This window comes from Schistocerca nitens, chromosome 3 (genome assembly GCF_023898315.1).
Source record: "Schistocerca nitens isolate TAMUIC-IGC-003100 chromosome 3, iqSchNite1.1, whole genome shotgun sequence".
In the NCBI taxonomy this organism is placed as follows: Eukaryota; Metazoa; Arthropoda; class Insecta; order Orthoptera; family Acrididae; genus Schistocerca; species Schistocerca nitens.
The window spans coordinates 773,250,670-773,265,058 of NC_064616.1; the positions used below are offsets into that span (position 1 = coordinate 773,250,670).

Genomic DNA, 14,389 nt, shown 5'->3' on the forward strand with positions numbered 1-14,389 from the left:
AATTAAACAACGGAATATGCGGGGTGCACGGATAATCACAATAAAATAAATATACTCACGGAATAATTGAGGCATAGAATGGAACAGATAGCGTGGGAAGAACTGGAGAAATGTGAGGCTTAAGTGAAATTTAAGGGACAGGCATACTGCAGAAAATTCACAATTTTGTGCTTTTAATTTCTAATTACGAGGTTGTTCTGGAAAGAAGGGACAGAAAAATCGGTTAACACGATGTTAAAACAGTTTTTCGGTTCTCTTGATAGAAATATGTTACTCAGCTTATTAAAAGAGTTGGGACTACACGACAAACAATAGTAATAATTAAAGCAACTTTAACGAAAAAGTATCAAAAGCAAAAGTTAAGAGAGAACTGTTACAAATTTTGAAATAAAAGTGGGAGAGAGCTAAGGAGACGGCTTGTCACCCCTGTTTTTTAAGTGTGCATTAGAAAAAGTGATTAGAAAATAGAGGAAGGCCATAAATACTAAGAGAATATGCGGGATGAATAATAACGGAATAAGTAAACAAATCTTTGACTTACTAAATAATTACAAATCCAAAACCATGTGGCTGAGGTAGAGGTACCGAAAATGTGGGAGTCGACAAGGATTGCAATAAAAAACAGAACACTGTAAAGAAGCAGTAAAAAAGGTAGACTTTCGAGACAGAAATAAAATCAAGAACTGGAAGAAAGTGGACACAAGAAGAGAACGAGAAACATTATGGAAGAATGAAAGAAGTGTGGTGTAAAAAGACGGCAGTTGAAAATAAAGAAGCAGAAACAATGCTGACTTGTCGTACCTTCCAAAGGGTTGTTCGAAATTATAAAATAATAACAATAAGGCGCTCACTGTGTTTTCCTAATGCAGTGTGCCTAGTGCGTTAATAGGAGGGGCATCCAATAACTAAGTTTCCATATTTCATACAAAAAGCGTTATCCATAATTTACCCTGTCGCAATAGTTTTATTGACAATGTATAATGCTTCTGTTAGTTTTCTACAGTGTCACCCTGTGTTTCTAAGCATTTTTGGTAATGTGACACATGTTTTTCCAAAATATTGTTGTAACAGATCGAATTCTACTTTCGTAACTATCTGTTCACTGTCGACGTGATTTTATCATCAGTGTTAAAATCCTTGTCTCCAAGATCACCTCTGGATTGGGGAAACGTGAAAATCTCTTGGGACAAGCTCAAGTGAATATGGAGGATGCGGGAACACTACCCAGGAGAATCTTTCGAACCAACGTCGAACCATCTCCATCTGAATGCTCATACAGCCTTTCTCACGGACAGAGGTTAGCTCCCGGTGGATATCGACAGCGAGTTGTTGTATCGCTGCGCACAAGCGGACACACTTTTCAGTGGTACAGTAGAGTCTCGATAGTTCGAGTTTCCAATAGTCCGAGCCTCTTTAAAAAAATTGCAACCATCTACTTTCTTTTTTTTTACTGACATGATAAATAATGAAAACATCATTGCAGAAGATAGATAGGGAGAGTACAGCTCAGTGACAAAGCGGACAACAATGCATTCAACACCGACGATTAGCTCGCTGCCTTGTTGCACGAACATCTGTTGTCAGTTATGGCACGAAATACCCCGACTGCTGCCGGCTGCTACCGATCAAAACTGGGGAATTCATACGCTGCTGTAGTTCCCAGTACCTGTACTGTACAGTGTTGTGTGTCGTTTTGTTTGTTGACTGTGTGTTCCGTTGTACACATTACAAAGGTGAGTGCTGTAACAAAAAAGAGACAATTTGTGCCTTTGCATCTAAAATTAGACGTACTAAGACGAATTGGCAAAGGAGAAAGAATAAAAAACTTGCTCTCGAATATGGTGTCGCTGAAGTTACTGTTGGTGACTGGCGAAGAAACCGATTTAAATTGGAACAGTTTTCTTCACAGAAATGCTCACACGAATCTCTTAGTCGAAGAAGTATAAAGAAGTCAGACTTCGAAAAAAACAAGTGAGGCATTGTTCATGTGGTTTACCCAACAGAGACAGATGGTTGCTCCGATTTCTGGCCCAATCTTGCAAGAAAAAGCTGTTTTTCAGAAACCAGCTGCAGGAAGGAGATGACAATTTCGCCGCTAGTGTGGGCTGGCTCGACAAGTGGAAGAAGAGGTACGGAGTGCGTCAACTAGACGTATGTGGAGAAAAACTCTCTGGTGACGCTCAGGCCGTTTCAAAACTTATCGTCGAGTTTAAAAAAATCAGAACTGACGAAAATTTGTCTAATGAACAAATATATTAAAAAAAAAGCAAAGAGCGCCTCACAGTTCTGGCAGCTTCAAATGCAACTGGAAACCACAAACTAAAACTAGTTGTGATTGGGATGTCTGCCAAGCCAAGAGCATTCCAGAATGTATCCATCTCAGCTCTTCCAGTTGTCTATACACATTAGAATAGTGCCTGGATGAATCAGGAAATCTTCAAGAACTGGTTTTTTAACTCATTTGTACCTGACTGCAAGAATTTTTTAAAAGAAAGGGGACTGCCATGCAAAGCAATTTTGCTCATGGATAATGCGTCCTCACATCCAAATGCAGGAGAACTGCAGTGCGACGGTATCCGCGCCTTGTTTTTCCCACCAAACGTTACGTGTCTCATTCAGCCGATGGATCAGGACGTTCTGGAATGTCTAAAAAAAAAAAAGTATCGACGGCGATTGCTACAGTCAATCCTGCATTCCGAAGACAACGAAACCATTGTAGGAGCTTTGAAGAAAGTGACTTTGAAGGACATCGTGTACTGGATTAGCGAATCTTGGAGGGAAATAAAGTCAGACACAATTTCAAAGTCATGGAGGAAAATTCTACAGGAAAGTATGCCGGCCGGGGTGGCCGTGCGGTTCTAGGCGCTTCAGTCCGCAACCGCGAGACTGCTACGGTCGCAGGTTCGAATCCTGCCTCGGGCATGGATGTGTGTGATGTCCTTAGGCTAGTTAGGTTTAAGTAGTTCTAAGTTGTAGGGGACTGATGACCTCATATGTTAAGTCCCATAGTGCTCAGAGCCATTTACAGGAAAGTATGCCAGACACAGAAACTGAAGATTTAGCAGATGAGGACGATCAACCATAGTGTAATTTAATCAGAAGATTTCCAGAGTGTGAAGAGGCAGAAGAGGTGGAAGTAGGCGAGTGGTTAAATTCGCACGAACAGTTTGAAGTGACAGACTCTTCTATAATTGACATGGTTAACGTTCCATCGCAGTGTGAGAGTGACGAGGATGATGAGGCAGAGGCTGCACCGATGATGAGTCACACCGATGGCTACGCTGCTGTCGAGGCCGCCATATGCTACGTGGGACAACAGCCTGAGGCGACACCAACTGACCTACTGCTCCTGAGACGGTGCCGTGACACTGCCGCGAGGAAACGTTGCAGCTTCGCCAAACAAAAGACGCTTCACTATTACTTGTCTAAATAAATAATTATTGTTATTCTGCCAATGCAAATGCGTGTGTAAATACTTTTATTTTAATAAAGTTCATATTTTGACCTGTATTACTTATAATATCGTAATATTTCTTTTTCCCAATTAACTTTCGATAGTCCGAGTTTTCGATAGTTCGAGGTGGTTCCGGTCCCGTTCACGTCGAACTACTGAGACTACTGCAGGGCTTCACAACATACGTGCTCGCGGAGCAAGCTGTGAGCAGCAATGTGCGAGCACGGAGCAGCGCGAGCACGCTACCCCCACTACCGACCAGAGTGGAGAGTGGGGAAAGTCATGTGGGGCACACAACAGCTGCCGCCAGTGAATGTAAATCCGCGGCCACCTGCAGGGATATCACTCACGAATTATTACTGCGACAAATGAAACAAATAAAGGAGAATGTACACATGCCACATAATTTTATTAGCTTAGTGTATGCCTCTACATTCGCATTAATTTGTGAACTGTTACAAAATAAAAGGTGTCACTGAAGTGTGGGATTCTCGGTTATCTTGTACTTTTTGCCCTTTACAATTGCGTCTATGTTCGGAGTAATTGTTCTCGTGCATTTTAGGCGCAGCGTGCAGTTTAAATTTCGATCAGACAATGCGTTTCTCAGCGCGTCTTGTTACATTTCATTGCAGAGAACAGTTGTTCACAAAAATACGTGGAACCGAACATTGATATTATTGTAGCCGCCAGTTTGTGCAAACGAGGAAATCTGTCCTGAGGGAAGTGTATGTAGAATTCCAAAATGTTTTTCTTGTTCTGATATTTGTCTATGTATTCTCTGTCACACTGCAGGTCAATAATTTCCTGCTGCAGCCCAGGACGAATCTCTTAAATATTCGCTGAATATGGAGAGAACAGATCAAAATCACTGTCTAGTGCTGTCAGATCTTGAAAGCGCTGATCAACTAAACTATGTGAATAACGTTCACAGTCTTTGTGAACATCTTGCATGGATGATAATTTAGGAAAATGAGCTAGGTTTCCTGTTTCCAGCTGACTCACCGAAAGTGTCAATTTCTTTTTAAAAGCTCGTATTCGATCTATGAAATGAGTAATTAGCAGATCTTTACCTTGTAGTAAAATGTTCAAAGCATTCAGATGGCTAGTTAAATCTGCTAAGAACGCGAGATCACATTCAAACGTGCGCGCGCATTTCCCCTCACTCCCCTCCCCCCAACTCCGAGACCTGGCACCTGCTCGCGAGCACTCGCGCTCAAAACTGGCCAGGCGTTAAGCCCTGCTCTACTGTAACTCCTTGCTAACTGGCAACGTACTGCGGTATGCACTGTAAGCCGATGTGAGCGTTGTCGACCGATACCAGTCGAACTCGGCGACCCTCACACGTTACGGGCACAGTTTATTTTGCAGATAAATAGAACAGGGAAATTTAGTTATTGGACGCCCCAGGTAATTTTTATTCTCGCGCAGCGGGCAGGCAACGGCGTTTCAGCGTGGAACAGAAATAGTGCGGAGCGAGGTGCGGGGACTGGCCTTTCGATGGTGACGGCGGCGAGGTTGAGCACGGAGGCGGCGGCGGACAGCGAGGCGGCGTACTCTGCGGCGCGGCAGACGGCGCCCGCGGCGTCCCAGCTGGCCACGAAGTACTGCAGCAGGTCGAGCGGCGCGTGCAGCAGCAGCAGCAGCAGGTCGGCCGCCGCCAGCGACGCCAGGAAGAGCGACGTGGCGCTGCGCCGCGACGCCGCCAGCACGAGCGCGTTGCCCGCCACGCCGCACACCAGCGCCGCCGCGTGCCAGCCCACGATGTGGAAGAACAGCGAGTTCAGCTTCCACGGCTTGAGCATCTCGGCCGGGTCCGCCATGCACACGGTGGCCGCCGGCTTGCCGGGGCAGGACGCGTTCCACGCGCCCATCTGCCCCGCTCACGGCTGCGCCGCTCTGCACACATCCGCACCCGCACCACATTACTCACATCTAGCGACTTTCCAATGTTACTCGTATGACCGACTATCGTCACTATAGTTTCGATACGTGTGGTGTCGGTATCGATACCTCGTATTCCATAATTTCGTTCAAAAATGGTTCAAATGGCTCTGAGCACTATGGGACTCAACTGCTGTGGTCATAAGTCCCCTAGAACTTAGAACTACTTAAACCTAACTAACCTAAGGACAGCACACAACACCCAGCCATCACGAGACAGAGAAAATCCCTGACCCCGCCGGGAATCGAACCCGGGAACCCGGGCGTGGGAAGCGAGAACGCTACCGCACGACCACGAGATGCGGGCCATAATTTCGTAGTATGGAAAGAAATACACTGACAGAAAAAAATTGCAACAGCAATATATATTTAAAGTAAAGTAATGAAATTTCGGGAATGCATTTGTCTAGGTAACATTAATTAAGTGATTAACATTGCAACATCACAGGTTAATGTAAGTGCGAGACAAGCTATTACAAATGCGAAATGCTGGTACATTAATAATCGGTGTAATCGCCAGAATGTTGAATGCAAGCATGCAAACCTAAATCTACATCTATATCTAGTTGGATACTCTGCAACACACATTTAAGTGCCTGGCAGAGGGTTCATCGAACCACCTTCACAATTCTCTATTATTCCAATCTCGTATAGCGCGCGGAAAGAGCGAATATCTATATCTTTCCGTACAAGCTCTGTTTGCATTTTGCATGCATTTTGTTGTACACGTGCCGGATGTCAGTTTGTGGGGTGGAGTTTCATGCCTGTTGCACTTTGTCGGTCAATACAGTGACGGTTAATGCGGTTGTGGATGACAATGGAGTTGGCGCCCGATGATGTCTCACATGTGCTCGATTGGAGACAGATCTCGTGATCTAGCAGGCCAATGCAACATTTCGACTAGAGCTCTGCATTACGATGAAAACAACCGCTCGAGCATTTCCCATTTCGTGCCGCTGCTCGACGGCTGGGAAAGGCCCACGGTGCGATACGGCTGTGGCCGTCTAATGCAGCATGTGGCCGGTTGTCCTCCACCTCTCGGTTTTCGGTTGGACTGTCGAGCACTGCCAGGCGCTCGAGCGTACTCACAATCTCGGCCGGTGACAGTACAACCGCCGCGCGCTCTACAGTCCCGAATCGCATTAGAAACCGTGTGTAAACGCAGTTGACGACCTGGCTTTGAGCAGCGCAGACAGTGTTATGGATAAATCAAGTATAGGTCGTAAAGGCCGGCCGAAGTGGCCGTGCGGTTAAAGGCGCCGCAGTCTGGAACCGCAAGACCGCTACGGTCGCAGGTTCGAATCCTGCCTCGGGCATGGATGTTTGTGATGTCCTTAGGTTAGTTAGGTTTAAGTAGTTCTAAGTTCTAGGGGACTGATGACCACAGAAGTTAAGTCCCATAGTGCTCAGAGCCATTTGAAGAAGAAAGACATGCCGGAAGAGGAGGCGAAAAGTGAAGCTTGGAAATCGTTTGCACTTGTAGTGGATCCTGTCACGCAGGCTTCTGCTGGTTTCGTGCAATGTACCACATGTTCGTACCAGTCAAGCACAACAGGTATGCTTCGGCACTGCAAAAGTAAATGCGGAGCAGAAGTCCACCGGCCACTTGCAGCACCAAGTAACATAAAGAAAGTTGTTGTTGATAGGTTGGTCGATATGAGTGGAATAGATTTGCTACCGTTAAATACAGGGCTATTACAAATGATTGAAGCGATTTCATAAATTCACTGTAGCTCCATTCATTGACATATGGTCACGACACACTACAGATACGTAGAAAAACTCATAAAGTTTTGTTCGGCCGAAGCCGCACTTCAGGTTTCTGCCGCCAGAGCGCTCGAGAGCGCAGTGAGACAAAATGGCGACAGGAGCCGAGAAAGCGTATGTCGTGCTTGAAATGCACTCACATCAGTCAGTCATAACAGTGCAACGACACTTCAGGACGAAGTTCAACAAAGATCCACCAACTGCTAACTCCATTCGGCGATGGTATGCGCAGTTTAAAGCTTCTGGATGCCTCTTTAAGGGGAAATCAACGGGTCGACCTGCAGTGAGCGAAGAAACGGTTGAACGCGTGCGGGCAAGTTTCACGCGTAGCCCGCGGAAGTCGACGAATAAAGCAAGCAGGGAGCTAAACATACCACAGCCGACGGTTTGGAAAATCTTACGGAAAAGGCTAAAGCAGAAGCCTTACCGTTTACAATTGCTACAAGCCCTGACACCCGATGACAAAGTCAAACGCTTTGAATTTTCCGCGCGGTTGCAACAGTTCATGGAAGAGGATGCGTTCAGTGCGAAACTTGTTTTCAGTGATGAAGCAACATTTTTCTTAATGGTGAAGTGAACAGACACAATGTGCGAATGTGGGCGGTAGAGAATCCTCACGCATTCGTGCAGCAGATTCGCAATTCACCAAAAGTTAACGTGTTTTGTGCAATCTCACGGTTTAAAGTTTATGGCCCCTTTTTCTTCTGCGAAGAAACCGTTACAGGCCACGTGTATCTGGACATGCTGGAAAATTGGCTCATGCCACAACTGGAGACCGACAGCGCCGACTTCATCTTTCAACAGGATGGTGCTCCACCGCACTTCCATCATGATGTTCGGCATTTCTTAAACAGGAGATTGGAAAACCGATGGATCGGTCGTTGTGGAGATCATGATCAGCAATTCATGTCATGGCCTCCACGCTCTCCCGACTTAACCCCATGCGATTTCTTTCTGTGGGGTTATGTGAAAGATTCAGTGTTTAAACCTCCTCTACCAAGAAACGTGCCAGAACTGCGAGCTCGCATCAACGATGCTTTCGAACTCATTGATGGGGACATGCTGCGCCGAGTGTGGGAGGAACTTGATTATCGGCTTGATGTCTGCGGAATCACTAAAGGGGCACATATCGAACACTTGTGAATGCCTAAAAAAACTTTTTGAGTTTTTCTATGTGTGTGCAAAGCATTGTGAAAATATCTCAAATAATAAAGTTATTGTAGAGTTGTGAAATCGCTTCAATCATTTGTAATAACCCTGTACTTGTCGTAAGATTGGCTTCAAGAATTATTCGCAGGAGCTCATCAATGTTGGCGCCACTTACGGCAAAATCAGTATAGAAGATGTTCTTCCGCACCCTACCACTGTATCGCGGCATATTAAAGAAAAGGCAGACAAAATACCGGTGACAATGGTGCCCAAGCTAATATGTGCCTTAAATAACAAAATGCGCGCTTTAGACGCTGATCTGTGGTCTGATAACTACAAAAAGAGAAATTTTTTGACTGTGACGTCGCATTATGTGAATGATGAGTGGCGGCTAGAAACGCTTGTTTTGATAACATCCGAGTTTCCGGACGTACCTAAGACAGGAGAGAACATACGGCACGAAATCGAAGAGCGGATGCTTGAGTTAGGAATTAACAAGAATGATCTTACGAAATGTCACTTTGGCACCGACCAAGGAGCTAATATGAAGAAGGCACTTGAATCATACGACCGTTTGCCTTGCTTTGATCACTGCTTGATGACTGCGATTCGTCATACATTTCAAGAGACGTTTTTAGAAGACGAGGCCTCTGAAATCCTGTCGTGTCTACTATCAGCAAGAATTATAGTAGGCTATTTGAAGAGATCGGGTCACTCGGGGCGGCTGCGGCACTCTGTGAAGCAAGAATCTGTAACTCGGTGGAACAGTGTACTGTTAATGCTCAATTCCGTCATAAGTCAAATCGACGATATTCGAGATCTACTAGAATTCCGGGGGCAATCGACACTCTTAGAAACCTTCCAAGAAGGGTGCTTACTAGACGTTGTCGCTTTTATAGCCCCCTTTAAAGAAGCGAGTTTGGATTTGGAAACTGCAAAGATAACAACGCTGGAACGTGTGCTGCCGTGGTACAAGAGTCTGTTACATCATTGTGAACCAATAGACAGTGACAACGAGGTAAGAACACTTTCTATAGGTTACGATCCTTTATACAACTGTTGAATTATCAGAGTGTATGTTGGGTGTTTGTTGGGTTTCCTTTTCAGCTCATGGCGAAAATAAAAAGGAGAGCAGCATACTTCATCACAGAGAAGTGCAAAATTGAGGCTATCCACTACGTTGCCACGGTTCTATGGCCATCACGGCGTCATTTGAAGCAACTCACAGCAGACGAAAAGCAAGCCGCGTATGCTGAAGTTCGACGATTGTACTCGGCACTGCCCGTAAATGGTAAGGTTCATTCACTGAAACCAATTAGTAAACGAATGTTTGTTTGTCTAATCTGCCATCTTTCGTTAGATCGACATTTATTACGTCTACAAAGTGATATTTGGGAAAGGTTTCGCAGCTTAAACATTCCACAATGCGTTTTGATGTAATTTGTGCGATATATATAAAATGTCACCGTATATATAGTCGTTTAGTAACCAGTAATTATAACTTCGGTGTATACATATTTGAAGGTGACAGGAATATCTTACGGATATTTTCATTCATGTTTAGAGTCCATTCAAGCAAACAGTGACCAAGCTCTTCCCATGAAAAGGTCCAGGATGGACTGGAGTTCGGATGAGGACGACGAAGATGGACACACAGTTACTACCAATGAACTCGACAGGTACCTTTCGCTCTCCAAATTCGACTGTAGCTGTGCCGAAGGACAAATTTTGCAGTGGTGGAAAACGCACGCGGGGTTATTTCCAAGGCTGTCGGGAGTAGCCAGAAGAATTCTCTGTATTCCTGCCACTAGTGCCGCCAGCGAGAGAAATTTTAGCCAGGCCGATCACCTGCTGTCCAGCAAAAGATATTTCCTGGAATAAGACAAGGTGGATGATATCTTATTGATGCATCACAATTACGTAAGTATTCACAACATACCACGTAATCACAAGGAAGGAAACATTCCTCAACTCTATAAATGTGTGATTCCACTTTCATTGACTTCACAGGAAGAAGTTCAAACCGCCAGCTGTAGTAATAGCTCCAGGAACACGAATGACGCCTGTGTATCAGGGAGCACCAATGACGAAAAACGAATTGTATAGTCATGATTCACTTGTAAAGTTATTTAAAGGTCATAATTTGTTCAGAAATTAACGTTTGTGCAACAAAATTTCGTGAGTATTACTTTTAACTCCGTCATTCCTTCCCGATCCTGCATTCAATATTAGTACAACGTATACGTGGCTGAGTTTGGAGATAGGCTACACATAGTCCATGATTAGACTACTGTGTTCCTGTTTGTCTACCGAACGGAACGAAATACTGAATACAGACATTACAGTTTTTAACGTTACAATTACTGGAATACACGATAACCTCAAAGGCGAAACTCCAGTAGTCTGCAACATATTAACAAACATCAAATGTAACACATACAAGTGTATTATTTAGGTCATAGAACTGTTAGTAAACAACGAAAGACATTTGTAAAAGAAATAAGTGAGTGGTTAGTGTGATGCGGTGGCCTCTGATCTCAAGGAGTGTGACGAAGCGCCGCTCGCTGGCACTGATTCCACCGGTTACTGGCGACCGGCCGAGCGTTTGGCGCACTCGGTCGAGCGCTGCCCACAGCCGGCGGAAGAGGACGTTCGGCCGCATACTCCAGAGAGCCAGAGGGGCGAGCGGGACTCGTCAGTAAAAATCGGAGATAATGCAGAACTCTAATTTCGACACTCTGTAGAGCATGTTGGATTAAAACAGCGGTATGTGGACAACAGTTATCCTGTTGCAAAACACCCCCTGGAATCTTGTTCTAGGCGCTTCAGTCTGGAACCGCGTGACCGCTACGGTCGCAGGTTCGAATTCTGATTGGGGCATGGATGTTTCTGATGTCCTTAGGTTAGTTAGATTTAAGTAGTTCTAAGTTCTAGGGGACTGATGACCTCAGATATTACACTAATGACCATTAAAATTGCTACACTACGAAGATGACGTGCTACAGACGCGAAATTTAATCGACAGGAAGAAGATGCTGTGATATGGAAATGATTAGCTTTTCAGAGAATTCACACAAGGTTGGCGCCGGTGGCGACACCTACAACGTGCTGGCATGAGGAAAGTTTCCAACCGATTTCTCATACACAAACAGCAGTTGACCGGCGTTGCCTGGTGAAACGTTGTTGTGATGCCTCGTGTAAGGAGGAGAAATGCGTACCAGCACGATTCCGACTTTGATAAAGGTCGGATTGTAGCCTATCGCGATTGCGGTTTACCGTATCGCGACATTGCTGCTCGCGTTGATCGAGATCCAATAACTGTTAGCAGAATATGGAATCGGTGGGTACAGGAGGGTAATACGGAACGGCGTGCTGGATCCCAACGGCCCCGTATCACTAGCAGTCGAGATGACAGGCATCTTATCCGCATGGCTGTAACGGATCGTGCAGCTACGTCTCGATGCCTGAGTGAACAGATGGGAACGTTTGCAAGACAACAACCATATGCACGAGCAGTTCGACGACGTTTGCAGCAGCGTGGACTATCAGCTCGGAGACCGTGGCTGCGGTTACCCTTGACGCTGTATCACAGACAGGAGCACTTGCGATGGTATACTCAACGACGAACCTGGGTGCACGAACGGCAAAACGTAATTTTTTCGGATGAATCCAGGTTCTGTTTACAGCATCATGATGGTCGCATCCGTATTTGGAGATATCGCGGTGAACGCACATTGGAAACGTGTATTCGTCATCGCCATACTGGCGTATCACCCGGCGTGGTGGTATCGGGTGCCATTGGTTACACGTCTCGGTCACCTCTTGTTAGCATTGACGGCACTTTGATCAGTGGACGTTACATTTCAGATGTGTTACGACTCGTGGCTCTACCCTTCATTCGATCCCTGCGAAACCCTCATTTCGGCAGGATAATGCACGACCGCACGTTGCAGGTCCTGTACGGGCCTTTCTGGATACAGAAAATGTTCGACTGCTGCCCTGGCCAGCACATTCTCCAGCAGTCGAAGGGTTCAAATGGTTCAAATGGCTCTGAGCACTATGGGACTTAACATCTGAGGTTATCAGTCCCCTAGAACTTAGAACTAGTTAAACCTAACTAACCTAAGAACATCACACACATCCATGCCCGAGGCAGGATTCGAACCTGCTACCCTAGTGGTCGCACGGTTCCAGATTGAAGCGCCTAGAGCCGCTCGGCCACACCGGCCGGTCCGGGGTCAGTGAATGGGACGTACAAGGCAGGAGGCTAAGAGTTGTTCTTGAAGTAACCGATTTGTAATGTCACTGTGGAGCCAATTGCTGCTCAAATTGCAGCTGCACATGCAGTGCGATGTACCAAAGAGATACGTCGAAGAATGGTCTTCCCTCTCGGTAGTGCCACGTGGCCGCCCGGAATCCGGTCTTCTCGCGACCGTGACCAGCTCTGCCAGCAGTCATGTGCAGTGGCTACATTCCTGCGAAGTATTTCTGCAATATCGCAGAAGGAATATACAGCTTCTCGTAGCCCTGTTACACGACCTCGTTCAAAGTCGATGAGGTGCTGATAACGGCGTATTTGTTGTCTTAAAGGCATTCTTGACTAACATCAACTCATCACGTCCAGTCTCAAAGGTAACTAAAGCTCACGACCGTTACAGCGTGTTAAAGTAAACCTGACTGGCGTCCTCATAGCGACGCTACTACTGCCGCCCTTATGGAACTGGCGCGAAATCTGAATAGACAGCATCTTTTACATGTAGAAACATATCTGCCAACTTTCGTTCACATCGCACAACTCCTTGGCGTTGCAATTTTTTTCCGGCGATGTATTAGAGCATATCTTAAGTATCGAATAGTGTGGAGGGAATATAGTAACCTTAATTACTTCATCAATGAGAATTACAGTGTGTGAAGTATATATGAAGTTTACAAGAAGACGAAATGCAGTATTAACAGACACCGGTGACGATCTTGCAGCTGCACTAAATTTATGAAATTTATATCGCAGGTGCGGAATGTATCTGACATTAGCTGCGTTAGGTATGAAGTTATTATCTGTTGGTGATGCACGAAAATTTGTGCCAGAGTGTCGTAGACAGTATGACATATGGAAGTTTGAGTTGGTATTGGAATCGTGCTTGGGTAGCTGAAGTGCTTAAGTCTACCGCTCGTGACATGTAGGAAATCCGAGTTCGACTCCCAGTCTGCCACAAATATTCATGTGTCACTAATAGGTAATATCTTCATACTAATGCAGCTAATGTCAGACAGAATTTGCAGTTGCGAATAAATTTCATAAATTTACTACAGCTGCTAGATCATCTGCAGTGTCTGTTTCTTCAGACACTATTAAAAATAGGTATTACAAGCCTCGACAGTCAAAAAGGTGATCCGATATTGCAGTGCCTGTGTCGTTCACAAATACGATGCAAAGTTCCTTCGGACATGCGACTTACAGCCGTTATGAGATACATGATATATATTCTCAGTTGCGAATTTGGACGACCATCAGCTGTGTAATGGAATGAACGAGAATGAAAATTTGTGCCAGACCGAGCCTCGAACACGGACTTCCAGCTTGTTGCCGGCAGTCGCCGTTTCTGGTGCCCAAAGGTTGGATTGGGGGCAATGAAGGCAGGGGTCGCAAACCGAGGCCTGGCCACCATGTACCGTTCTCTCCCCCAGGAACCAAGGAAAGTTTAGGGAACCTGGAATACAAGTATATAGAACATCAACGATATCCAGAATGAAATTTTCACTCTGCAGCGGAGTGTGCGCTGATATGAAACTTCCTGGCAGATTAAAACTGTGTGCCCGACCGAGACTCGAACTCGGGACCTTTGCCTTTCGCGGGCAAGTGCTCTACCAACTGAGCTACCGAAGCACGACTCACGGCCGGTACTCACAGCTTTACTTCTGCCAGTATCTCGTCTCCTACCTTCCAAACTTTACAGAAGCTCTCCTGCGAAACTTGCAGAACTAAAACTCCTGAAAGAAAGGATATAGCGGAGACATGGCTTAGCCACAGACTGGGGGATGTTTCCAGAATGAAATTTACACTCTGCAGCGGAGTGTGCG

General features: G+C 45.6%; 1 protein-coding gene across 1 annotated transcript in view; it reads right to left on the minus strand.

Annotated features, from left to right (window-relative positions):
* Window positions 1-14,389, minus strand: part of LOC126249758 (galanin receptor 2a-like) — a 188,401-nt gene that overhangs the window by 153,057 nt on the left and 20,955 nt on the right. Inside the window, exon 2 of the mRNA XM_049951446.1 lies at window positions 4,946-5,350. Within this exon, the coding sequence (XP_049807403.1) occupies window positions 4,946-5,325 (380 nt within the window). The 5' untranslated portion in view covers window positions 5,326-5,350. The remainder of the gene's footprint in view (window positions 1-4,945; window positions 5,351-14,389) is intronic.